This window comes from Neodiprion lecontei, chromosome 5 (genome assembly GCF_021901455.1).
Source record: "Neodiprion lecontei isolate iyNeoLeco1 chromosome 5, iyNeoLeco1.1, whole genome shotgun sequence".
NCBI lineage: Eukaryota > Metazoa > Arthropoda > Insecta > Hymenoptera > Diprionidae > Neodiprion > Neodiprion lecontei.
The window spans coordinates 16,655,891-16,682,947 of record NC_060264.1 but is presented as its reverse complement, the minus strand read 5'-3'; the positions used below and the strand labels follow the sequence as shown (position 1 = coordinate 16,682,947).

Here is a 27,057-nt window from a genome sequence, read left to right as displayed (position 1 = left end):
CTGTCATGACATATAAATTTTAATCGAATTGCTATTTCTTAGATACGCAGTTATAGGTTTTGTGACAAGAATTAGAACCATCTGCTAACCTCCGGTTAAAACCTTCTTCATTAACTATTTCTTCAACCCATGTTAAAACTCAAAGACGAAACCTGTAGAGAAAGAAAATCACGTTGAAGGTTTTACTACATAGTAGAAATATGAGTAAAACAAAAAAAATGTATGTACATTAGACTGTATAAAAAAAAATGGATTATTTTCTTTTAAAAATTCAAGTCAGAAATATTGTTTGAAACGATAAAACAAAGATGCTGTCCAAGTTTCAGCTCTTAATGTTAATATTGAGAGGTGCCTCGTCGCGATTTTCTAATTCCCATTCAAATAACATGGAAAAAATTTGTTTTAATCTTTGGAATTTTATAACTTGTCAACGCATTAGTACATTGATAAGACTAAAAAGATAATTGTTCTCTTTCGAAAGTTATTTAAGGTCAAAGGTCAACAAAGGACGTTAAATAACTTTTGGAAAAGTAGATTTATCACAAAATGACAAGATGCCTTTTTTGTAGAGTGTTCGATTCCCTACAAAAATATGTTCTAGTCTTATCAGTATGCTAATGCGTTGACGAGTTATAAAATTCCAAAGTTCAAAACAAATTTTCGCATGTTATTTAAATGCGAATTTAAAGAGAGAAAAAATACAAGGGCAAAAAACATGTGAATGACACTCGTTAGAATAAGCATTCATTTAAATTGTAATCCGAACAACGGCATGAACACTGTCATCGCGTTTGCAATTTGACGTTCAGACAGCATCATTCAATACTTGGGCTTTGACACTGAATTGTAAATCATCAACCGTTGATAAGTGAGAAATGGATACGCAATTGGAAACGTCTTGTTACCAACCGTAGGTAGAGCAAATTCTGGTCGGAACAACGGTGCTGTAAAGCACTGAAAGGTCGACGCCCATCTGAAGCGAGCGGCCAGACTATGAAGATTTATTTTTAAGGTCGTTAATCTAATGTTAAAAAGGGTAGAGAGGTTCCCGCTAAATGTACGCATAGTATCTGCGTTGGAGCTTGTCGACTAGATTCCGAAAAACGCTTACACATATAGACCGTCAACGTATTATACTAATCGCCAGACGAGCCTGCCCTCAGCTCTCCGTGTTGAAATAACTTTCCAATACTTCGCGGCTGCATTTTTCCGAAAACAAGGCTTTGTCCTTCAGTCACGCGATTGCAGTCATTTTGCAATGGAACACGGCTCGATGATCTATGACTATCACCATAGATATCTTGGGAGTAGCTAGTCTGTTCGGCAGCCACACCACTCGAATTTTTTCCGTGCCTGTTTTGAAAATGAAAATGGGAAAACTCAGCTGAGGCCAGTAAAAATGTTAGGGCCTCAATTCCTGCGACACTTTGTGAACTTCGTCTGATCCGTCATGATTATCGTGCATATGACTGTACCGCCATATTTCTTAGAGCTACTTTTATTATTCATCCAATACGTGGATGTTATAATGCGAATGATGCATCACTCCGATATGTGTACTTTCATGCGGTGACATCATCGTGCTGGATTGCCACCACTTTACGAATGAGCAGGAGCGTAATCACCCATCGCGCATTGGCGCGTCTATAGTTCGTCTGATCGTGAAATAGACAGTCGAAATTACCGCATTGAAAGGAATCGAGACGGATTTCTTCAGTGATCTCGTGTCGTTCGTATTTGTTCCGGAACAGGTGAAAAGCAATGTGAAATTCACCTGTACGCCTGATTGGCTATCCAAAAGTTTTTGGCGAATCAGCAGCTCGTAAGGTGGTATTCACATTGATATATACCAGGTACCTATATTAAATTTTCGAGACTAAAAACATTTCGGTTTTCTGACTAGCCGTCGGTGCTCGTAGTTACGAATTGGCTCACTCAACGTCCTCGAATTCTCGTAAGAAAGTAGATATGGCGTTTGTAGTATTTGTAATTTTAAATGCAAGCCTGGCAAAATAGTGTTCAGTATAATCGAAATGAATATATGATGTATAATGCACTTCGTGGGCGTGTATATTGTTTACGCGTATAGCTTAATTGCAATTCTTGACGGGTCGTGTCGAAATTATTCACTCGAACACGTATCAGCTTTCACATGCACGAATATCACCCGAAAGTGTTAACCTACACACGCAATAAAAAGCATGCACTTGACAGAGGCGTGACTCACGTGCGTCTCTCGAGTTTCGACCCTAGAGCTGCTCGAGGTTCGTTTCTGCTCTATTGTCTTTGAGGCCTTCGACCACTGACCGCCCGTCAACCGGCTCAAATAAACAGTTTCCAGTGTACGTTATAACTACGTCAAGATAAATTCCTCTTGCGTCCTGCTTCCTTCTACAATTCCGAGAATTTATTTTTAGTACACGGACTCACTCACTCACGCGCGCACGCATACGACTACACACACGCTCGAGAGAGAACCCTTTGAGAGAACCGAGAACGCCTCCTCCGCGATTTCCGGTCGATGAGCGGCGGCTTTGGATGCGATTTCGATTAAAAATCGACTTTAAACTGTTGTTTGGATACCGCGTTACGTCACTCCAGCGACGTTTTTACCGTTGGCTTCAAATTTCAAGTTCCAAACCGAGTATCGGATACGTGAAGCTGGCGCAGATACAATAGGGTATTAGCTCGATCGAATCTGTCACAAAATAATCGACTAAGTAGAAGTCGAAATACACATACACACACACACGGATGCGTGCGCATACCCTTATTCATATACATATGTTTTTCCGCAGAATGAACAGATGGCGTCACCGTTCCGAATCTCCTGTTCCCTGGGCACCCGTGTTGAGAGAGAAAATGGCGGCGCGCAGAGCCGAAGCAGTAGCAGCAGCGAGAGTGACGAGTAGCGATATCGGTAGGGAATAGAAGTGAAGTTTAGTGAAGTGAAGTGAGCGACGGATCAGGGCCGCGGCCGATCGGGCAGACACTCGGACAGACGGACAGGCAGACAGGCGAGGAAGTGAGTGCGCGTATTATTATGTCTCCCGTGTCCGAGTCCTCGGAACGGTTCCCTTTGTGTGAATCAGTGTAAAACAAGGCGCGAGACCCCGAAGAGAGGCTCGATGCACGAGACACGTACAAAATCGTGTGCGGGTTTAAGCAGCGTCGAAGCAGCGAGGACTTGCTAGCCCTTGTCGGAGGGTGTTAACCGGGGCACGGGTGCGGTGTTAAGCGGAGCGAAGAAGGCCGCAAGCAGTAGTGTTTTGTTTCAAATATGCGGGAATTCAAGGTAGTCGTCCTCGGCTCGGGCGGGGTGGGAAAAAGCGCGTTGACGGTGCAATTCGTCTCGGGCCTCTTCATGGAGAAGTACGACCCGACTATCGAGGACTTTTACAGAAAGGAGATCGAGGTTGACAACTCACCCTGTGTCCTCGAGATCCTTGACACCGCTGGCACCGAGCAGTTCGCCAGCATGCGCGACCTCTACATAAAGAACGGCCAGGGTTTCGTCGTCGTCTACAGCCTAACCAACCACCAGACCTTCCAGGACATCAAAGCGATGAAGGAGCTCATCACTCGCGTCAAGGGCACAGAACGAGTGCCGGTCCTCCTGGTCGCCAACAAACTCGACCTTGAACATCAGCGCGAAGTCCCAACGACTGAGGGCAACGGCTTGGCCCAGTTGTGGGAATGTCCCTTTGTCGAGGCCTCCGCCAAGAATCGGACCAATGTCAACGAGATGTTCGCAGAGATCGTCCGGCAGATGAACTTCAGTCCTGAGAAGGAGCAGAAGAGATACTGTTGCTGTGCGATCCTCTAATACTTAATCAAAACCTTGGCCGAGCAGACTGAACGACGATAGGTAGATAGTTTTAGGTAATACACACACATATATATGTTTAAGGTATAACTACCGAGACTCGGCCGAGTAGTTTCGAGCTGTGAATTAATATGATGAAAATTAATATGGATCAAGTGATGATGTTGTCTATTAACAATTTATAACAGTAATAATAATAATAATAATAATTACAATAATTATTCCCATTTATATAAACTCAGTGACGCCGATGGTTGCATATTTCTATCCGCAGTTGCAAGAAGAAGAGATCGGAGTCGACAATGAAGGAAGGCATTTCATATAGTGAAACTAATTGTAAACAGATATTTTAATACACCTATGATAATAGTATTATTATATGGGCATGTGAACAGAGCACGGCAAACTGTTACCGAATGCGTATTTTCGATAAGAAAATAAAGAGATTGTGTCTAGAATTTTATTCAACGGGCAAATCGATAAAATTTGAAATATGTGATCAAGTGATGCAAAGGTGCTAAGTTTTGTGGGTCTAATGGGGAAATTTTTCAAAACAGATAAAACTTAATTGGAGAAGAAATACCAAACCAAAGCGGTATTGAACCCATTCTTCAATTGATAATACGTATTTTGTAGTGGTTTTCAACTATGTGCAGCAGCAATAGCAATAGCAACAGCAGCAGCCTTTCAACCAGTCGATAACTAACATTAAAGAAAATACAGTGCATCAATTTTTTTGGGAATTTTAAACATGGATTACAAAACTATGTTTCCGATTGTAACTCGTTTTCAATATTTGTGTTTAGAAGACTTACCTATGTGGAGAATTCCATCTGTGCAAATTCTGATATTAAAATTTTTTTACCTATGTCTTTTGGCCGGTGAGTTGCAGATACGTGTTCGTGTTCCACGAACCCATATTTTCAATACCGAACCTATTTTTCTACCATGTTGAAAGTAACTTGAAAATTTTTGCTAAACTAGACTGTCAAGTATCGCAATGAAACATTGTTTCACCAAAGTAATTTCATCATCTTGCAATTGACAAAGTAAGTACGTATCTGCTACCAACACACTCTGTCGTTTTATATGTATATGTAATATTCTTGTAATATATAGCAGAAATATAGGGAGGCAAACGAAAAATGAATAAACCCGTTGTAGTTGTAACAGCTTCGATGCTACATTTTGCCATATTAATCATGCCGTCAAGAATGAGGCCAATAATATGCGACAAGGACATATTTAGTAGAAAAAGGGTAGACGAAAATCTTGACTGCCCAATGTTTATCATTACGTACCAACAGAACCCTGAGATCCAGTAGACATTGCACGCTTTCTGCTCAATTAAAAGAAGTAACATATGTAAAGGAAACAAAGTTCGACACCGCTCTGTATTCGTACATGTTGCAAATTAGGTGCTGAATTACCTGGGGAAAGGTTGGGGGGGGGGGGGGGGGGGGGGTGAAAACCAAGAGAGAAATGAGAAAATAGCATTGCTGCATCAAGTAAATGATAAAAAAAAAAAAATTATAAATATACTAAGTAATGATAACAATAATAGTAGTAATTATATTAATAGTGATAATAATAACAAGATCAATAATTATTATAATGATAATATAGGTACAGGAACAACAATATGGTACATAATAATATGTGGAATGTCGTTGCTTTACATATGCGAATGCAGGTCTCTTTTTTTTAAATACCATTTGTTACGAGTTTGTCGAGGAAAAGAATTTAAAAAAAAAATGTATAAATGAAAATATTGCTCCCGTATAGTTATTAGTAATAGGGTTGTGTGTAATTTTCTTGTGTGACCAAACTCATCTTGTACAATGGTTTAATATCGCTTGGATACTATAGCAAGTCATTATATTAGCTCAACATAATATTTAATAATTCATTAAATTCAATTAACAAAGTCGCCATTGTTACACCCTACCCTTATTATAAATTTTAAATTGTATTTTCTTTCTTTTTCATAATGCTCGCCAATAACATTTTAGACTATCCTTTCTTCTTTTCACATTTCATAGTTATCCTCTTTAGGTGTCGTGTATATTTTCCTAGGATATGCCACCTTCCAACGACATTTTCACCTAATCAATTCCTGGCTGTCAATGAATCTAGATTCATCGTTTCATTCCTGAATACTTTTACTTTATTTTACTTCCGACTTTTTTTTTGATTAAGAGTTCTTTGATTTCGATTTACCTTATGAACACTTCTTGTTTGATCAAGTTTTAAATCTCTGAGTAACCGACATCGCTGTAATCTTGTAGCAACACCATAGAATTCTATCTTTCCTTTTTGTTTTTTTCTCACTAGCGAAAGTTTCTCATCTTCTTTGAAAGAACCAGTGCAAAGGCCTGTTCACTGATTATTGAAAAACTCCATCACTTGATAGTTATGGCTTTATTGAAGAAAAAGTTAGCTCGTTGATGTTTGTTCATTTGTTAGTTTTATTTTTAATTTTTTTAATTTCTCTTCCGCCAAATTTATAAATTAAATATGGCTCACTTCACTGATTCAAAACAGAAGTCATACAGATAGATCTCCAAGTAATCAATACTCAAAATACCTATTTATATATTTGTACATGAAACTGTTTAGTGCTAAGTAGCTTTACCCAAGGCGAAAGAAATTGCATAATATTTTTCTAAACATACTTACTGTGGTCACAAATCAAGAAATCGTTTTAGAAAAATTATTTAATCGTACTTGGGGAGCTATCGACGTTGTTCTATGTCTAAAGTGTTCTAAATCAAATTAAAAAACAACGCGCGTGCGTCAGCCAGCATATCACCTCGGAAGGACCAGAATTTCTTTTGTGATCCCATTTTTTCTTAATCATAAATTCATACGTATATCAACAAATATATGATGAATGATTGAAAATGACAACAAAACGTTCGTAATTATTACACAATTTGGTACGTGAAAGCAAGTTTGTTGTTGTGCAACTAATCGTAAATAACACTGATGAATTAGTAAATTAGCTAATTAAACGAAAGAAGAAGAGATTTGAAAACAAATGAAGAAAAAGAAACAACACCACAATTTAGATATATATCGGCCTTTCAGTACTACCTGCGTATAATATTGAGTACGAAATATGTTATATTTTTTACAATGTGAAGAATCTGTAAATATTATAGTGTCAAATTATATACATATATACGTATTACACAAATACGTATATATCTATATATATATTATATAATAAAAATAGTTATCTCGGATGTGGGAAGAAGAACAGTGAATAATACGCGGTGTAAAATTGTGCACAACTTTATTACTCAAGTTGTTGATTTCAATGCATCTCACTTCACATTTCATCTTTTTTTAATGCATCAACTTCTTTCTGATTATTAACTGTGATTAAGCCTTTCGAAATTATTTCACAGTTGCGCAAGAGGAGTAATCTTACTTCAACTGCTAATATTCCTAATGTATTGGAAAAAATTTCAATCCTTTTTAGCATTTCATAATTTATAAGGTATTTCGCATTTCGGTTGCATTGTCTGCTTTGTCAATTAATTATTTCCACGTCTTCCTACTCGTTATTTAATTCTAGACCAATGATATAATTTTGAATATTATGCTGCTTTCTGATTGTACATAATAATATATTTGAGCGCTGGTTTATTCTGATTAAAATTATGTTTGAGTTAAGTGCAGCATTAAGGATTGATTTCAAACAAAATTTTGCCCAAAATGGACGAATATCTATTTGGAACACTGTGTAATTTGCTAATTATAGTTTACGGTTCAGTGCACAATTTTCTACCGTGCATACATTTTTTCACATTTTTTATCATTAACCATTGTAATGGCATTTTGGCAATATCGCACAAATATATTATAGAATGAAACAAACCAAGTTTTACAGTAGTTGTACATTTTTTTTTCAATTTTCAGTAATACCTTACACCACTTTTATCTGTTTGTAAAAATTTCATCAATCTGTCATTTTTTCATACCAGTAATGTCGTATTACATAAATTTCAATGATGAAATAGCTAGACAATCCTTTCTTAATTGTACATGGATCCAGTTACATCTAGTTCACTAAATGAGGAAGAAAAAATGAATTTTCAATGTTGAAACTCAGCTCTGATTAATGTATTTATTTAAAATAGGTTTATTTTTAGGAACACATATTCGATTTCACTATCATTGGCAATGTGGCTTATTTCAGAATAACAAACTATGCCACAGCTGTGCAATGCACGTATTCCAACGCACACTATGGGAAATGCAATAATACTTTCGTTACAATGGGTCGTTTTTATTTAGATACGTGTATATATTTATTTGGTTGTCGCAGAGTTCGACTAACTTTTGCTTACATTCTACATCCTGAGCTACGTTATTTTTCAAATGGTTTACATTCATCAAGCAAACAGCAACATTCAGATTCTTTTTCTTGTTCAAAAATTTGCACGCAGAATAATTATTTATTTTTGTAAATTATTTTTTTCCTGTCTTCTATGTTCTTGAACACAATTCACATGTTAGAAAAATTCTTCACTTACAGTATCAAATCTCGTATCCTCTGAATTCATACAACTGGAAATTTCATACAAAATTCAAACAACAGGTGATTCACATTTCTTGTAACCGCCCGAATTTCTTATTACTGCACGCAGTGTATAAATGTCAATACTTTACAAATAATACAGGTAAAAAAATTATACATCATATGGTCAAGTTATGGTTTTATTTTTACCGATCTGTCAAATCTGACTAGAAATTTGACGGATAGCAAAAAAAATACCATATTTAACATGGAACAGAATTTCCCTGGCAGCATTAATTATTTCATCATTATTTACCACCTGTACTTGTTCCATGAACGTTTTATATGAAACAATTAATGGTCTACACAAGCTCTGCTACAAATACTACTGGCTGTCCGTATGAATTGAAAATCTTTTGTTCGTTTGACGTATGTTACATATAAGTACATTCAAGGTCAAGAAGTGAGCTAAATTTAGCAACGATCGAACTTTGGACCATATTCACTTTTAAAATTATCTGCATTTCATTGGCCCTTCCCATCAGACTACAGCTGTAATAAGGCAATTATCCTACCTCGAAGTATGCATAAGACGAAGCATTCCTCTGATGTTAGTTTTCAACCAATAGCTCAGAGTGTCAGGCAAAGGAAAGCGAGATAATGGGGTGAGATAAAAAGGAAAGCTGATAGTGGTTTCCCATACAATGACGAGATGAGTTACTGACGGTAAGTATATAGTTTTTCTTTTTCCTGTATGAAATCTAACAATTTTTACAACCTTCAGACACTTTAGCATAGCTTTTGTTTTCTCTCTTTCCCAATCACAGAGACAACAATACTGAACTGTATGTGAAAATGGATGTGATGACAAATGCGGGAGTTGACGGTATTTTAGTTCATTCATCAGGAGGCAACATTTCTACTAACAACATGCCTGTGTGACATCGAGTATAATTTTTTTTTCAACCTTTGATATAAACAAACTTTGGTCAGCTTTGGGCAAGTTTGTACAAATCGAAATAAGCTTCCAATTGACGTAAAATCGTAAAGTAGATAATGATATAGCATTAGTGTTCGATATATAGTGCTCATAACTGCACAGACATTCATCTCCAAATTCGTAAATAGCTTTAATCAGTTTTCTAATCATTCCATATGAATACAGTTGACTATGGGCAAATACATTCATTTTCGTTTTAAGCGATTCAGATAAATGTGATGGAAGAGTTAGATTCAAAACGCTTATAGCAGTGACTAGGCTCTTCTGCACTGATTCGTAATCATTCATTTGATCAATACTAATAAACCATAAGGTAAGTTTTCCCAAGCTTTTGATGAGCGATGTTATCTTCTGGCCTACACATTTCCAAGCTTCTAATAGATCATGTGAGATCAAGTAATGACTGCACGCATTTGTTGTAGATAGAGAAAGATTAGCATAAGCATCTAGTTCATTCTTCCATCCAAAGTCATTCCAATTCATTATTATCGCATCTTTTGCAAACCTTAGGTACTCAAATTCTGTACACTCCAATATTACATGTTGTAAAAAATCTCGACATTGAATACCATATGTAATAAAGACCTCATCCATGATTGTGTTGCAACTCTCTATAGTTTTTAACCTGTTCATGATACAATAATATCGCCTTTTATATTCCTGCAGTACCTGAGCTGAGATTATGTTATTTTGTATCCAGTTCCATTGCGAAATGAAGTAAATTGTGTCCACAGGTTGTAATACAGCTTCCAAATTCTGTATGGAAGAATCCCTGCAATCAACACCAAGAGAATTCAGTGGGCCTTCAGTGAAGAGCCTAATCGTCCTTATCAGGCAGTTTAGTGCTTCTTCTTTGCCGCTTATTGGGAGACTAGTATTTCTACGCAACGAACCTATCTGTACAGCTAAAACATAAAGCAATTCTTCATTCCTCAGTTTTGGAGTCAGTTGATCCTTCACATTTCGTATGCTAGCGAGCATTGAATTCATGTTTGGAAAAATGATTTCTCTTTTCAAACATGGGATAAATATGTCGTTCAGAAGATCATCAGCCAAAATGATACTTCTTTCTGTTAAGATCTGTACAAATTCTATGAATTTCTTACAACTCCAAGCGGTATTTTCACTGCAAATTGACACTAGGGCATTCGATAAAATCAAGCAATGATTAGCATCGCGAATTTTCATTATTGATGATAACTTACAGAGATCTTCTGGCAATACAACGCAATTCCTGTATTGAGGGTAACCAATAGCAGCTTTTATCAAAACCTTTAAAACTTCTCTAGGATTCTGAAGAATAAAAAATAAGATAATCCGCAGTGAGTTATTGTTTGAACACAATGCCCCACCATTGTTAACATAATTTTGTAAGTCAGACGCAAAGTTTACTGACTCTAGTACTATACATGCGTCATGAACCAGAATAAATTCCACAACAATTTCTACCATGTCTACCATCTTCTGACTGAGCAATATTTTCATTGCTACTGTATATATTTGAGTACAGAGTTCCTTGTCCGCAGGAGTCACATCGAAAAATTCTACAGTATTATTGAGTATGCCTAAACATTCATTTTTATCAATTAATGCACTATTTTTATCCAGGCATGAAATTGCTACAGTATCCCATTCTGTAAATCTCTTGATTAAGTTTCTCAAGCATTCTCTATTGCCTTGCTCCACTTTCCTAACAAGCTCCTGCAGGCTCATTGATGACGGCGTGTCCGGCTGGCTAGACAATTGCTGCAGGCAATCTATAACATTGCTATGTTTCTCCGCCTCATCGCTAGTCTGAAAATATTCTATAAAATAGTAACAAGCTAGACCGACTGCACGCTGCATTGTTATTGATCTATTGTCCTCGTAGTCAATGTCTGCCCATCCTAGGTAAACATGCATGTCAATTTTTTTAACATGTTCAAGTAGCACATGAATAAATTCTTGAGTAAGATCATCTATAGCCAATGCTACAACATCCGGATCAAGTCTGACTGTAAAACGTCGCCCGAACATCACTCCATATAACTTTTCTGAATCCTGTTTCATTTGTGAAGAGACATTCTCCATTGTTCTGCATGTAAGGCATTCCTTTACTGCATCCAGGAGGCGGATTAGCACCCAGCCGCACCATTTATATTTCACAGGCTGTGTCGATTCTTTACTTTTTTTCTTCTGGATTCCAACAAGCAGAGAAAGAAGCTCTTGAACACTTCCAACAAATGTTTTCAAGCTTGTCTCTGGCTCGAGTACTTGAGTATGTCGATGGCTCACTAAGAGAAGCTTTTTGTAGCAATTGACAATCACTTTCAAGATGAAGTCGAATGCTCGCTGTAAATCTATTTCCACGCATCTGTGCAATATGTTAAGTATTTCGGTGCACAAATCTATTGGAATGTGAGCAAAGGAGTAGCATAATATTTCATTGTAGTTAAGGGCCCACAGTATTTCAATGAACAAATAAGGAGACAATGGGGGGCACATATTTACCAAATGTCCATTGACTTCGTCATCGCAAAAATGTTCTTGGACTTTGAATTTGGTGTTGAGTAGTAGAAATTTGAAGTACTGGACGGATCGCTCATCAATTACGATAGTCGAGTCTGTATCATGTTTTTTCCTAGCGCAGTCTAGTATGGCTTTTATTGAAGTACAAATATCTGTTATCTGCGCCACATTTGTTGCTGTCGTTCGAGAAGTGAGAAACCTCAGTGTCTCACATTCTCTATCCTTCTTTAACAGATAGGCTTGTATTTTTGTGTAGACTTCTTCCATAGCGAATTACCTGAAACATCTTCAAATTATTGTGTGCTCAATTAATGAGCTTTCACTTTAATATACTGTATCAGCATAGCTTATGAAATCGTTGCAATTCAATATAAGAAAACGAGCTTAATTTCAGAAAAAAATTTAGAAGTTATCAATGAATCTACGGTCTACTCTGCAATTCCAAACCTTCAAGCGGTTAACTGGCTGATAGTAAGTTGTGAGCGATCTGTGGAGTATGGCGGGTAGAGGTAAGGAGAGCAGTCTTATGTGGAGGACAAGTTGAAAAAGTGTTCAGCGTAAGCTGCGAATAACAGTTCAAGAACCCACCAGAATAGCGCTAGCGCTGCGAAAGGGTATGATGTGAATATAGCAGTTGTAGTCGGAGTGAAGTGTACTGAGTTGAACCAGAGATGAGTAGGGAGATCTCCAACGCTCGGCTTTTCGTGATACCAGCTAGGTTGGAGCGTCGACGTGACACCTAGGCGGCCACGCACCGAAGGTAGCCCATTTCCGACCTGACACCTAGGCGGCCATGCACCGAAGGTGGCCCACAATCGTGCATATATAGATATACTCGGTCGCTCGAGCAAGCGGTTGCCAATCGCATCCTTGTCCCCGCTCGCACAGATATTTCCAGGAATGCAAGAATTGGGATTTTTTTGTTTCAATTATGAATGTCAGCGAATAAAAGTATCTCCAGATTTGATAAATTTTGGATTCAATTAGCGGACGCTGAACCAAAATAATTAACCATTCCCAGCCCCAATACTTTTTTTTTTTTTTTTAATAAATATTATTTTTTTATTGATGTGAAAATATGTGACGCCTGGTGTTCTCGAATATTTGTACACGCAGTCTATGGAAAAATATACGAAGCCAGCTCGATAACATTTATGCAAAATGTGCAATGGGCAAGTGGTTGGAGGAAATTTTTTTTTTCTCGAACTGAATCTTCCAGAGAACCATCAGCGAATTCCAAGCAAGCTCCATAAACATACCGAGCAAACGCGCGATCACGGACGTAGCTGTGGTGTGGCTGAGTGGATACCACATGAGGATGAATTTTCAATCACAGGTTTTTGCGCGAAGTTTTCCTGTATTTAAGTTAATTACTGCTGCCTCTGCTATAATACTGCATTCAAGTCTTAAACAAAACACTAAAAAACAAGTTAACCACTTAATGTAAAACAAAATGTTAGATTGAGTTTAAAATTTAAGCCGGAGTTACATAAACTAAGATAATTATAAATGCAATATTGTAAATATTGAACATTTAATGTTCATCTAAATAAATATAGTTTCCTCCTCAAAAAAAAAAAAAACATGAGGATGGAGTGATGCGAGACACGGGTTCGATCGCAGTTCACTCGTTTTTTTTTTGTATTTTCGGAGAGAAAAAACAAATCAAAGAAAGAAAATTTCGAGAGCCGGTCGATTTTTTCCTTCTTTCCTTTTACTTTTTTTTTTTACTGAACCCACCTTTTTTGTAGTGGGGGTAACCCGGAAGAGAACAAATAATTGAAACAATAAAATTTCGAGAGCGAATCGATTTGTTCCCCGTTTTTGGCGCCTCTTTTTTGACAAGGAAAAGTTTTGACAGTAATGGAAAATAGAGATTACTAAACGCAAATGTATTGTTTTTTAATAACACCGGCCCACAAAAAAAAAAGTGGCCTGTACTTTTGACCGGACCTACCTATCCTTATGTATTTTGACGCGCTGAATCCGAATCTGAAGTCAGTTTTGCCCGTACACCCTAAAAATTTTGAGTAAATTGCAAAAAACCATAAAAATCGCCAAAAATTAGCATTTTTGGTAAGAAAAAAATTTATGGAACAATAGACCAAGTATGATTTTTATGCATTTTGGTCCGCTAAACCCAAATCTGAAGTTTATTCAACCATAAGCCTTTTAAAATTTAATTGGGCCGGTGTTATTAAAAAACAATACATTTGTTTTTAGTAATCTCTATTTTCCATTACTGTCAAAACTTTTCCTTATTAAAAAAAAAAACGCCCATTTTATATCAGTCTTGACGAGCATTTCTTAAGAAGTTTGAGAGATGCGAGATCGGAACGACAAAATTATTTCAGTAGCAACAATGTATGGACCCCTCTCCTTTTCTGATATTGGCAGCCAGTTAAGAGGCTTCACAGTGTTCAGTTTAGTGCCAGCAGCTCTCGAGGTAGCAAGATGGTAAGTGAATTACATAATTATTTTACATGTATGGAAAAACCGGCAGGTTTGACGATCGTCTATATACTTTATAGATTAAGAAGAGAAAAAAAGGGAAGGACCTGTAGTCGTATTTTATACTTCATTTATTTAGTTTTTAGTTTTCTTGGATCTCTGGATAACTTAAAAAAAAAGAATGAAATGGTATGAACTGTATTCAGGCCTTCTGGCATTCCTCTAAATTTCAGAAAAATTGAAATCCATTAATAATAGAGAAATTTATGACCGAACAAATAAATAGAAACTCCAATTCCGGCATGAGAAAAAAAAACTTGCTAGAAAAGTAGTAGATGTTGAGATCCCGTTATCGTGTCGTGCTTACAAATAATATTCTTAATTATAAAATTAGTGTGAATTTCTTCAGAATTTTAAAAGAAGCTTTTTCGGAATTGGTTTTACAATTTTTTTCTATTTCAGTGGTGGCTAAAGAAATCTGCGAAAAATTCCAACACTGTTTCAAGTCGATTGAAACCGTGGTTTTAACATCATACTAAAGAATTATCGAAATCGAAGAGGGTGAGGTACATGGGTTGAAAATTTGACGCGGAATGCCCTATATACAATGTATATCTATTAGGATGGTCGTTAAACGGATTATTTACGTTAATGGCTTAGAATGTAAAAAAACATCTCTAATTTTTTCAGATTTTCATTTCGAGTTCTTAGTGGCCTTATGTGATTTTCTTTTTAATTAGAAAAAAAGGTAATTTTATGATATTCGGAATCTCGCCTATTGACAGTGGTCTCAGATAGGAAATATCCTCAGGATTAGGGAAAAAATAATTAAAGAAATCCCACCTGTGCGCAAAATTGTTAAGAATCGATTTGAATACCAAAAAATTAAGGAAATTTGGAAATTGAGGAAAATGTTTTCCAAAAAGAAAAAATGATCGAAAATGTGTACTATATTCTTGGGCACTAGAATGGAATTCCCCACACATCTTCTTCCTATACAATCAAAAATAAAAACGTCTGACAATTCAAGGAAAATTAAATAAAGTATAAAATACGACTACAGGTCCTTCCCTTTTTTTCTCTTCTTAATCTATAAAGTATATAGACGATCGTCAAACCTGCCGGTTTTTCCATACATGTAAAATAATTATGTAATTCACTTACCATCTTGCTACCTCGAGAGCTGCTGGCACTAAACTGAACACTGTGAAGCCTCTTAACTGGCTGCCAATATCAGAAAAGGAGAGGGGTCCATACATTGTTGCTACTGAAATAATTTTGTCGTTCCGATCTCGCATCTCTCAAACTTCTTAAGAAATGCTCGTCAAGACTGATATAAAATGGGCGTTTTTTTTTTAATAAGGAAAAGTTTTGACAGTAATGGAAAATAGAGATTACTAAAAACAAATGTATTGTTTTTTAATAACACCGGCCCAATTAAATTTTAAAAGGCTTATGGTTGAATAAACTTCAGATTTGGGTTTAGCGGACCAAAATGCATAAAAATCATACTTGGTCTATTGTTCCATAAATTTTTTTCTTACCAAAAATGCTAATTTTTGGCGATTTTTATGGTTTTTTGCAATTTACTCAAAATTTTTAGGGTGTACGGGCAAAACTGACTTCAGATTCGGATTCAGCGCGTCAAAATACATAAGGATAGGTAGGTCCGGTCAAAAGTACAGGCCACTTTTTTTTTTGTGGGCCGGTGTTATTAAAAAACAATACATTTGCGTTTAGTAATCTCTATTTTCCATTACTGTCAAAACTTTTCCTTGTCAAAAAAGAGGCGCCAAAAACGGGGAACAAATCGATTCGCTCTCGAAATTTTATTGTTTCAATTATTTGTTCTCTTCCGGGTTACCCCCACTACAAAAAAGGTGGGTTCAGTAAAAAAAAAAAGTAAAAGGAAAGAAGGAAAAAATCGACCGGCTCTCGAAATTTTCTTTCTTTGATTTGTTTTTTCTCTCCGAAAATACAAAAAAAAAACGAGTGAACTGCGATCGAACCCGTGTCTCGCATCACTCCATCCTCATGTTTTTTTTTTTTTTGAGGAGGAAACTATATTTATTTAGATGAACATTAAATGTTCAATATTTACAATATTGCATTTATAATTATCTTAGTTTATGTAACTCCGGCTTAAATTTTAAACTCAATCTAACATTTTGTTTTACATTAAGTGGTTAACTTGTTTTTTAGTGTTTTGTTTAAGACTTGAATGCAGTATTATAGCAGAGGCAGCAGTAATTAACTTAAATACAGGAAAACTTCGCGCAAAAACCTGTGATTGAAAATTCATCCTCATGTGGTATCCACTCAGCCACACCACAGCTACGTCCGTGATCGCGCGTTTGCTCGGTATGTTTATGGAGCTTGCTTGGAATTCGCTGATGGTTCTCTGGAAGATTCAGTTCGAGAAAAAAAAAATTTCCTCCAACCACTTGCCCATTGCACATTTTGCATAAATGTTATCGAGCTGGCTTCGTATATTTTTCCATAGACTGCGTGTACAAATATTCGAGAACACCAGGCGTCACATATTTTCACATCAATAAAAAAATAATATTTATTAAAAAAAAAAAAAAAAGTATTGGGGCTGGGAATGGTTAATTATTTTGGTTCAGCGTCCGCTAATTGAATCCAAAATTTATCAAATCTGGAGATACTTTTATTCGCTGACATTCATAATTGAAACAAAAAAATCCCAATTCTTGCATTCCTGGAAATATCTGTGCGAGCGGGGACAAGGATGCGATTGGCAACCGCTTGCTCGAGCGACCGAGTATATCTATATATGCACGATTGTGGGCCACCTTCGGTGCATGGCCGCCTAGGTGTCAGGTCGGAAATGGGCTACCTTCGGTGCGTGGCCGCCTAGGTGTCACGTCGACGCTCCAACCTAGCTGGTATCACGAAAAGCCGAGCGTTGGAGATCTCCCTACTCATCTCTGGTCTAACTATTTGGAATATCCCCAGATGGAAATAACTATGGCATTCACTAACGCCCGTATTCATAGTTAGTTCTTAAATTTAAGCACGGTCTTAAGTCCTCGTTTACCATGACTTGAGATAGGACTTCAGGGTCTGAAGACCGTGCTTAAATTTAAGAAATGACTATGAATACGGGCCTAATCAAAGCTTCAAAACCATGTTACGAGATCTTCGCACTACAAAGAGCTATAATATCATTATACGTTATTATATATCACCATCATATTAACACCATAATTAATTAACACGATTATATCCAATTATTATATAGCACTCGACAATGCCATTTGTGCATTCGGAGCTGAGAGCTATACTATAAGCAACTTACGCTATACCATATAGCCTGGAGTATAGAAGACTGTAAAACCATAGATAAATATATAACCAATATAATGTAAAGATAGCACTGCTGCAATAACCCATAAAACCAGAGACTGCAAAACCTTCAAAACCGTGAATACTAATTATCCAGCATGAACTATACCTTCCTCCGTAACGCCGTATTGTAGGCAACACGCGCAACGTTTTGAAGGCAATGCAGATCTCCAATGTGGAGCCATACAGAGCTTTATCTAAGGAACACATTAGGAAACTTACCAACGAAACGATTAAAGGTAAATCAACTCGCAATAAACTCAAAGATGCATACGTGGCAACGCCCAATGACAGGCAACCAACAAACATAAGGAAAACGTTCTAAAAGCTTCCAAGCCGATTTATATCAATAAAAGAATTAGTAATTACAGAAGAGAATTATATACGAAAGCACACATGTAAACCTACTCTAAAACTATGGATTATCAAATTGTTAAATACCCTAAATCTGTTAAGATAATTATAACACTAACACCTAAGAATATTCGCAGCAGCGTGATTCTAATAATGTTAAGCAAACAGCAACTATATCTCATAAACAATCGCTATTGTACTTCAGGTGAATAACGACAGTAATCAATTATAATACATATGTAATTTTATATGGATACACGCTATAAAACTAACAAACGACGAGTAACCAATATGACATATAGAATTTGTAACGAGCAAGATAGTAAAAATATTAAGAAGTAAACAGGAACTAGAATTAAGCGCATCGTGACCCCGAAAATGCACACGGCACTAACATAAAACATGAGTCACCACTAGCGCATACGCACTGCGATTACCATATTAGGAAATAGCTGCCGAAAGCACAAGACGGGGGAAGAAGCACAGTAGCCGAGGGGCCAAGGGGGGATTGCGCCCCAACAACGAAGCCCACGCAGAATGGAAAGTTACAGAACAACGACCCCGCACCTACACCACCGCACCAGTGCAGCGTTATACCATATGTAAAAACTTGCAATATAGTAATAGCTAATGAACTAAGATCACAGGCGTGCATGCGGCGAAGATGTCGTGTCCTAATTAGAATTCCTAGAAAAAGGCGGAGGTGCGCAAAAGGTGACAAATTCTAAAGAGGGGGATCGTTCTGCGCAACGATCGACCCCTATAAAAACGGCGACCGATCACCCGATCGTCCTTTTGGTTTCTACCACCAGATTCGTCATCTTGTTCCGGTACAGTCTCACGGTAAAATCCTTTTGCCTTTTGCATTTAAACTTTTCATACAACGTTACTCTGCCTCAAAGTCCAGCGAGCTTTCAGCTCCATTTTGTCATATTAATTTAAGATCTTACACTAAGTAACTCCGTTTTTGTGACTTGAAATATTGAACTTATAAAATAAATCCAAGTTAATCAAAGTATCCAAATATATTAGAATCAGTTATTCCGTTAAATCCTCTCACCAATCTACGCTGCAAGTCATCATATCCAGAGTATTCTCAAGAGGTAAGCCAATTAATTAAATCTTTTATCCAGTAATTACTCCTTCCTCGGTTCGTTCGATTAGAGCGACAGAATGCCTGTTGATCGGTGTATTTCAATACTTAATCGGTAATTGGTGACCCAAACTACTGATGTGAGTCTAACTGTGGCTGTGTAAATGATTCCGGTGTCTAACATCTGGAAATTTCCATCAGGTACCGTTCGACGTCACATCCGCCATTACCGTACTTTCTGGATTGTATCACGATGATCACGATTGTACGGATGCGGTGTTAACGAACTGCGACGATTAAACGATGACTTCAGTCAGCGACGGTGGCAATAGACTATATCTCTATCCAGGGGAGTTTACCGGATTTTGAACGCCTTCGTTTTTAGTTTTTGTTACAATGTTAACAATTTTCTTCTCAGTAACGCAGAATGAATTTTTGTCGTTTCAAATAATTTAAGACCAGCGTCACTGCAGCTCTTCTGCATTCCTACGATTTTACGCAAATCATTTTCTTTTTCTTTTTCGTGAACTGAATAATTTTCATCGAGTAAGTGGCAATGGCGGTAAGTTGATCGATAGAAATGATAACGATGTAATGATCCACGCCTAGGAAAAAAGTTAGCGGTTACGATATGCATTATTATTTAAAAATTCTGGTACATATTCTACAGTTTCGCAAGAGATTATTTTCCGTAATAAACGCAAAACTATTCATGTTTTGTGTTGAGCAATATTATATTTTGTCGTATGCAAACTGATTTCTTGAATATAGTTGGTCACAGCTGAAAAAATGAGTACACAATCGGTGTTAAATATTTTGCCTGTAACAAATGAACCTTTGTCATTAAATTTTGTAATCTAAGAAGTATGTACAGTTATGATGATCCAAAATGTGTACATGCATTCGATTCATATGTACTTATTACTTATAAGTATGTTGAAATAAACATTTGTCATTATTCCATGAACTGTTGCAGAAAAAATTAACAAATTTGCCTTGGTTAATTGTTGATTCAAATGATTATTCATTTACCTGTTTAACCAAGTAAATCGACTTTGGGCTTTGATCAACATCTTATATTATCAGTCATCCAATACTGTGCATGTGAATTTTCTTTCACGAAGCTTCGCAACAAAATTCACATGTCATGTTAGTCTTATACGTATTTGGCGAAACATGATTATCATGTGCGACAATCTTACACTTCATAGCATTTGCCACTTTATAGAAATCGTAACAGCACTCACAATCACTGATGTTATCACGATCCTGAAAATGTAAACTCGATCTATACGAATTCAACAGTGTGATAGTTTTGTTAGTTAGAGAATAAAATGATTGATTTACTACATGCAGTGCCATGAGCAACGATGTAATATTGAAAGTTTGTTTAATCTGAAAATAAACTGAAAGTGCATAATATTGTAGGCTGTAAAAATTACGTTTGAAATTTAGGGAATTTGGATCAAACATGAAATGAGATGGAAGAATGAATAAAACAAGATTATGTGATTTATTGCAAATAATATAGAATTGGAATAATCATTTATCCTAGCAAAGATGGTAATTGATTTTTCGAATGCTATATTGGTAGGAGGCTTTACAAATGATTGTCACATTGTGATAATTATGCGCTCATCCTTCATTCAACGAACCGACATTTTATTTGTTTTCATTGAGTTAAAGTTAGATTCAGGTAGTTATTGGTTTAACAAAGAGTGCCGTATCACAGTTTTCAATGACTACGTGGCACAAGTTTTTTTTATCATGCTTTCCTTGAATATTATGGGGTGGCAAAATTAGGACAATTCATTTCTGAAGATAGATTTCCTTGGATACTATATCTTAGTGTGTAGTTTTAATACAGACAATAAATTGGATCATTGTTGTACTTGAACAATGCTGCATGTTGCTCAATAGAATACCTTTGATGTAATGAAATTTTACAATAACAGCCTGCTGCGATACCATTCCAATTAAGGGGTAAGGCCACTGTAACGGTCAAAAAAAAAAGGTTTTTTCACGAATTTTTTGCTTCCAAAATTGAAGGTAATTGAAAAAAAACTTTTAAGGGTGTTATCGGGCATACATTAAACTTTGTTATCAAATTTTTTTACAGCAAAAAAAAAGAAAGTGGCGGTTCCACAGCTATCTTCCCGGGGCATGTTTTGCTTGCAGGGCTCCGCGGCACACAGCACCACTGGTGCACTTTTGAATCTAGAACAAAAAAAAAAAAAACCATCAATCTAGAGGGTTATAGCTAGAGAATGTCGATCGGATTTTAAAAAGTATCAATTTTTGTGGATTTGGCGTGCGTTTGAAAAAAAAAATTGATTTGTGACGAAAAAAACGGCTAGTTTTTTGTTAATAAAAAATCAATAAATAAAGTTATTGAAAATCTCGATCGACATTCTGGAGATAATGTTAATGTTCACATCTAGTCAAAATTTCAAGTAAAAAAAATGAAAATTGTTCGAGTGATGCTGCGTGCCATTTTGAAAAACCGTGTTTCGAGAAAAACGCATTTAAAGTTTTGCGAATAGTTTTTTATTGGAAAAAATAAGAAAAAGAAGGTAAAAAAAAATTTTACCGTTAGTCTGCAATCACAGCACCATACATTTGTCCTTCGATGGCCAAATTTTCGTCTTCTTCGTCTTTCCTGGTGGATTTTTGGAGCGCGCACGCACTTTTTGCCGCGTCGCTCAGAGATGTCTCCGCGTGCGTAATGCGTTTGGCGTCGGCTTCGATGCAGAAATTATATAACTGTACACCAATTTCCACCTCCAACATCTTGAATATTTGCAAGACGTTGGTAAGGCCGCCATTGAATGTGCAAACAGCGATATCCGTCGCGATATCTAGCACAGTTTTTCCGCTTGAAGATGATTTGGGGGCCAAACAAAAATTTTTCTCGCGCGGGACCTTTTTTCCTTATTCTAGAGGGTTTAAACTATTTTTGAAGCGAATAAAAAAAAAATCGATTTTTCAGAAAATTTACAGTGGCCTTACCCCTTAAGTTAATCTGTATGATTTACAATGGGCTATTACCCTCTGGCTTTGTCACTCCAGATAATATAATCAAATTGACAACATCAGATACTAGTCTTCAAACATTTTTCTTCAGTCTTTGAAGATTGGCATTCACCACAATTATATTTTGCTCCTAGCAATTGAAAATATTGGATAGATTATCGAAGAGTAGTTGATAGTAATTGCAGGCATCAGTAAAATACCTGAATCTTGATATTCATTAGTTTTGTGTTTAACAATCAGTTTTGTTCGATCCAATTCAGTTTAAATTGGTAATTTAATTAGTGATAATGTGATTCAGTTCAGTGCGAAGGAAGGCATCACTTCGTTCAAATTTATTTCATGTGCTAACTTGAAGCAATTGAAGGACTAACAGCTATTTTGCTTTTTTGAGACCATTTTTCTTCAAGTTGAAGCATGTAGAATTTTTTGTAATATTTTTCTCTCAATCAAATTTTGTAGGATCGAAAGAGAAGAACAGACGCACGCTACAGGCGTACTCGTGAGGACCCGGCATACAGCATGGTGAAGCTACCACGGCGTAACTAGGCTATTTATGCTGTAACATCAGATAGTTCTGAGTACAATGAGGAGAGAAAAAGAAAAGATCTAATACCAAGTTTGTGGTGTGGTCTGGCGATATTGTTAATATTGTTGATCAATGTGACGTTACATCATTACCTCTACAATGGATTGCCAACGCCACTTACAGTAAATGACTTAGTAGCTGGCAAAGATCTCTTCATCACCGAGAGAGCTAAGTCTGATTTAATTGGGTTGGCAGAAATAGGGGAGAAGGTAGTTGGTAGTTATGAGAATGAAGTTGTAGCTGTAGAGTACCTGACCAATATTTTGCAAGAAATTCAGGCCGAAGCGACAAATAACAAGACTGTCCAAATTGACGTCGCAAGAGGTAGTGGTGCTTATTTTATGTCCAATCGTCGTTCATATACGAACGTTTACCTCAACGTTGGCAATGTCATCGCTAGATTGTCAGATGGAGACAATTCCAGTGTGGCTCTACTGGTCAATTGTCATTACGATTCTCAACCTTCCAGTCCAGGTGCAAGTGACAATGGCATAAACTGTGCAGCAATGCTCGAAGTGCTTAGAGTGTTATCCCAAAGTCAAACTACATTGACTCACGATATCATTTTTCTATTCAACGGTGCCGAAGAAAATGGATTGCAAGCGTCTCACGCCTTTGTAACTACTCATCGTTGGGCAGCAGATGTACGCGCATTCCTCAACTACGATTCGGCAGGATTTGGCGGTAGAGAAGCACTTTTTCAATCTGGTCCAAAAGATCCGTGGCTTGACGCATATTATGCCTCCGCTGTTCCTCATCCTCATGCGTCGGCAGTTATTACTGACTTGTTTGAAAGTGGCTTGGTCCCATCTGATACCGATTTTAGGATATTTCGAGATTTTGGAAACCTTCATGGCCTGGATATGGCCTATTACACAGGTGGCCACGTATACCATACGCTGTATGACGATTATCAAATAATCCCAGATGGATGCTATCAACACACCGGAGACAACATGCTGGCACTAATTAAAGCCCTAGGTAATGCACCAGAACTTTTGGAAAGTTCTGTCGAGGGTAATTCAGTATACTATGATTTCCTGGGATTGTTTGTTATTCGATATTCAACGACAATTGCGATTATACTGAATGTATTGACGGCACTTTTGGCTCTTGCTTCACCTTTCTGGCCAACTCCGGGATGCAGCATCAAATACAAGGCAAAAAGTCTTGGAATAAGCTTCCTCTTCCAGATGTTGGGGATTCTATTGGGATTTGGACTATCTGTCTTTCTTGGCATGCTGCTTGACTGGACAGATAATGCAATGAGCTGGTACAGTAATCCAGGGCTATTGATTGGATTGTTCGTTGTACCGACTATGCTTCCAATGCTGGGTGTTAATTGGGCGATGACTGCTCAACCTATAGAACAGGTGATCTCAGTTAGTTCGGCAATTTTGCTTAATTTTTTATTTTATAGAAATTGAATCGATTACTTAAAGTTGATAATATTATTAGATAATTTGATGCAAAGAATTACCGATTGGTGATGTTTTTTAAAAAAAATTTCATCTGACCAGGTAAATAAGTTAAAAGTTTCACAGGTAAAAATTTGACTCTGCTGTTACTTATAAAGATATTTAATTTTCAGAGCCCTTTAGGTACTGGACAACGAGTACAGCTAAATACACAGGCCGTAGGAATGTTATGGGCAATCATTCTGATTGCATTGACAATTTATGGTTTGAAATCAGCATATGTAATAGCTATAATTGTTGGATTTGTATCTGCAGCCAACATTATTACTTCAATATTGAAGCTGCAAAGACTTGGTTAGTGTATAAGAAATCTTAGTACTCCAAATTTCAATTTTCATTTAATTCATTGAATATAGTAACAAATTACATGATCTTCATCCGTTCGTTCAATTTGTAATAGTTAATCTAATCAAGCGATTTGAATAAAACCTTGAATAGGTGACAAGTTTACGTTAATTTTCTGGACAGTGTTTACATCTTGAGGATGGCTTGAAATAAGAAAAATTTGCCAATGAAAGTTTATTCATTAAATTATTCATTTTTAATACTATCTTTACTTTTAGTCAGAGTTTGGCTCGCGATTTTTATCGGCGTTGGGCTCTTCATTCCAACTCTGTATTTACTTTGGCTCGGATCGATGACGACCAGTTTTTTACCAATAATGGGAAGATCAGGATCTGATATTACTCCTGATCTCTACATATCCCTGATTATGGCTGCGATCACTTCAGTGATTGGCTGTTTTTGGGCGCCTTTGATAGCTGTCGTTCGAAGGCCACAGGTTTTAGTACTTGGGTTTTCATTAGCTGCTGTTATCACTATCTTAGCAGCTACTGTCACGACGTATGGTTTTCCATACACAGTTGATCGCACAAGCCCAAAGCCACAACGGTTTTGCCTTATTGTAAGTTCCTGTCAAATCTACTTGTTCATACACTTTCAAGTTTCAACAATTGGTACTAAATTATTCTTTGGCTTGTACTCGTAGTTTTACTCAATCAGGATACAAACTCCCGAGTCCTTATCAATACTTGCAACTGACTAATATAACCTGAACGTGTGATTTCAGCATACAGAAAGAACTATGTATGATATTAATGGGAATGTAACGTACAATGATGGGGGATTCTGGATTCAAAATCTAGATCGGAACGGTCCCAGAACAATTGAGAAGTACATATCTGAATACAGCAATGCTACGACCGTAGCAGATGCGTGCCTGGATACAATCTACTGTGGACTTCCAATCTGGAATGGTAGAGAAATGGGCATGTTGTGAGTTTTCATGCTGTTCAGAGGGATCTTTTATATTGCAAAGACATGTATTGGGCCATAAAGATTAAAGTCCCTAATTCATCAGAAAGTACGTAATCATATTCTATTATTACTTCATTCCAGAAATAAGAGCTTTTGGATACCAAATGAAGTGCCAACTGTTCAGTTGTATCAACCGTCGGCACTTTTAGGTGTTTGGAATGACACAACTACAGAATCAAGGCGGCTGTATCTGAATCTGACAGGGCCGGACCATATGAGACTAGTGTTTGCGCCGAGAGATGGTGTAACTTTATCCAACTGGTCATTGCTCGAAGAAGTTCCTACATCAACTACGTGGAATGAGAGATCGGTTTATTTTGTGCTTCGCGATTATGCGATAGAACCGGAAACTACTGTAGAAATTTGGTTAGACTTAGTGGTGGGTATTTTATCATGTTTTTTCCAGTAGTTCTAATAGTTATTTGGTTTATAATTGAAATATAAAATTCAAGCTACCATTATTTTCTTATAGGTTTCGGATGGAGTAAATCCAGTTATTGATATCTCTCTAAATGCTCATTATGTGCACAACACAACAAGTGCGAGCACACCTTATGCCTCCATTCTTAAACAGTTGCCACTGTGGGTTGCTCCGCTCCATTGGTCATCAACTTACAAATCTTACATTTTTTAGAGAAAAGAAAGTTTTATTTTAGTTACTGGTTTTTTTATTTAACTGGGGCCTGAGAACACAACTCAAATATAGTTTAATTAACTAGAAGTATATGACTTGACATGAAGCTTTAAACTTAACTTGAAAAGACAAGACTTTATTCTGATTTCGGGACAACTTTTCTGGAATAGAGAAGGTCGTGATAGCTCAGTACGTGATAAATTTCAGTGTTAATGGTAAGAGATATGATTGTTTCATACCAGTATAAATGTGAGTCTGTATGTCGGATATTTAGTCTGAATCAAAGGTTTAGGGGATGCAACCACCACATAACATTAAAAAGTTTTGACACTATCTTTTGATAGGATCAGTCCCCATTCCTGTTAAATAGGACGAATGTTACATCGCTAGATAGATTCTCAAAAAGGTACTGAGTTACCTTGTTATTCTCAAAAGACGTTACGAAGAATGAATGAACGACTGTTATAAGCACGACGTGTAGCAACGTGTACAATTATAAGAGAAAAGGAATGCTTTTTGTAATTCATTTTTATTCGAAATGTAAGCTATTTATCACTTACGCCAGATGCTCATGTTCACTTAAGCAAATAATCATTATTCATTATGAATTAATAAGTAATAAAAATTCGATAGTTTGTTGATATTTTACAGTTTTTGCTTTTCCTTCTTTGCCTGTTCAGCAATTGCTTCTAGTCGATCGTGTTCAGCAATCAATGCCTCCACTTCAGATGCTGGTAGAATACGGGTCTTTGTTTTTCTCAGCACCGCCGTTGCCAGTGACGTAACTAAGGCATTAGAGGCAATGTACAAGAACACAAGAATCTACGTGAAGGGCTCAGATAAGGTCGAAACCTTAAGACCATACTTCAACGACATAGGA

General features: G+C 36.7%; 4 protein-coding genes across 10 annotated transcripts in view; 2 read left to right on the top strand and 2 right to left on the bottom strand.

Annotated features, from left to right (window-relative positions):
• Window positions 1–2,447, bottom strand: part of LOC107219358 (phospholipid scramblase 1) — a 79,817-nt gene extending 77,370 nt beyond the window's left edge. Inside the window, exon 1 of the mRNA XM_046741480.1 lies at window positions 2,228–2,447. The gene's annotated coding sequence lies outside the window, so the exon portion shown is untranslated. The remainder of the gene's footprint in view (window positions 1–2,227) is intronic.
• Window positions 1,641–5,288, top strand: LOC107227014 (ras-related protein Rap-2a). Of its 5 annotated transcripts, none has more exons than XR_006904667.1 (3): window positions 1,641–1,853; window positions 2,799–3,882; window positions 4,101–5,288. XR_006904667.1 is itself a non-coding variant. In XM_046741482.1 (2 exons), exon 2 carries the CDS (start codon window positions 3,281–3,283, stop codon window positions 3,824–3,826), a length of 546 nt encoding a protein of 181 aa, XP_046597438.1. In that variant the 5' UTR covers window positions 1,642–1,827; window positions 2,799–3,280; the 3' UTR covers window positions 3,827–5,288. The 5 variants fall into 5 exon arrangements, 3 of the variants coding, with proteins under 3 accessions (XP_046597438.1, XP_046597437.1, XP_046597439.1); XR_006904666.1 differs by having other exon boundaries at window positions 4,069–5,288; XM_046741482.1 differs by having other exon boundaries at window positions 1,642–1,827; window positions 2,799–5,288.
• A 252-nt stretch (window positions 5,289–5,540) lies between these two features.
• Window positions 5,541–12,568, bottom strand: LOC107227013. 2 transcript variants are annotated; one of them, XM_046741477.1, is made up of 2 exons: window positions 12,451–12,568; window positions 5,541–12,139 (listed from the first exon to the last, which is right to left on the bottom strand). In XM_046741477.1, exon 2 carries the CDS (start codon window positions 12,127–12,129, stop codon window positions 9,277–9,279), a length of 2,853 nt encoding a protein of 950 aa, XP_046597433.1. In that variant the 5' UTR covers window positions 12,130–12,139; window positions 12,451–12,568; the 3' UTR covers window positions 5,541–9,276. The 2 variants fall into 2 exon arrangements, with proteins under 2 accessions (XP_046597433.1, XP_015523507.2); XM_015668021.2 differs by lacking the exon at window positions 12,451–12,568 and adding an exon at window positions 12,310–12,429.
• Window positions 12,569–19,438: 6,870 nt separating this feature from the next.
• LOC107220193 (endoplasmic reticulum metallopeptidase 1) lies at window positions 19,439–26,820 on the top strand. 2 transcript variants are annotated; one of them, XM_046740268.1, is made up of 7 exons: window positions 19,439–19,691; window positions 22,622–24,121; window positions 24,340–24,520; window positions 24,790–25,130; window positions 25,296–25,501; window positions 25,625–25,922; window positions 26,016–26,820. In XM_046740268.1, the coding sequence occupies exons 2-7, from the start codon at window positions 23,090–23,092 to the stop codon at window positions 26,175–26,177; spliced, it is 2,220 nt and encodes a 739-aa protein (XP_046596224.1). In that variant the 5' UTR covers window positions 19,439–19,691; window positions 22,622–23,089; the 3' UTR covers window positions 26,178–26,820. The 2 variants fall into 2 exon arrangements, with proteins under 2 accessions (XP_046596224.1, XP_046596223.1); XM_046740267.1 differs by having other exon boundaries at window positions 22,622–24,130.
• Window positions 26,821–27,057: the final 237 nt, after the last annotated feature.

Excerpts from the sequence above, each read along its gene's own strand:
- LOC107227014 (XM_046741482.1), top strand. The coding sequence starts at position 3,281 with ATGCGGGAATTCAAGGTAGTCGTCCTCGGCTCGGGCGGGGTGGGAAAA.
- LOC107227013 (XM_046741477.1), bottom strand. The coding sequence starts at position 12,129 with ATGGAAGAAGTCTACACAAAAATACAAGCCTATCTGTTAAAGAAGGAT.
- LOC107220193 (XM_046740267.1), top strand. The coding sequence starts at position 23,090 with ATGTCCAATCGTCGTTCATATACGAACGTTTACCTCAACGTTGGCAAT. Across the intron at positions 24,131-24,339 it reads CTATAGAACAGGTGATCTCA|AGCCCTTTAGGTACTGGACA; the intron begins GTTAGTTCGGCA and ends TTTAATTTTCAG. Across the intron at positions 25,131-25,295 it reads CACAACGGTTTTGCCTTATT|CATACAGAAAGAACTATGTA; the intron begins GTAAGTTCCTGT and ends GTGTGATTTCAG.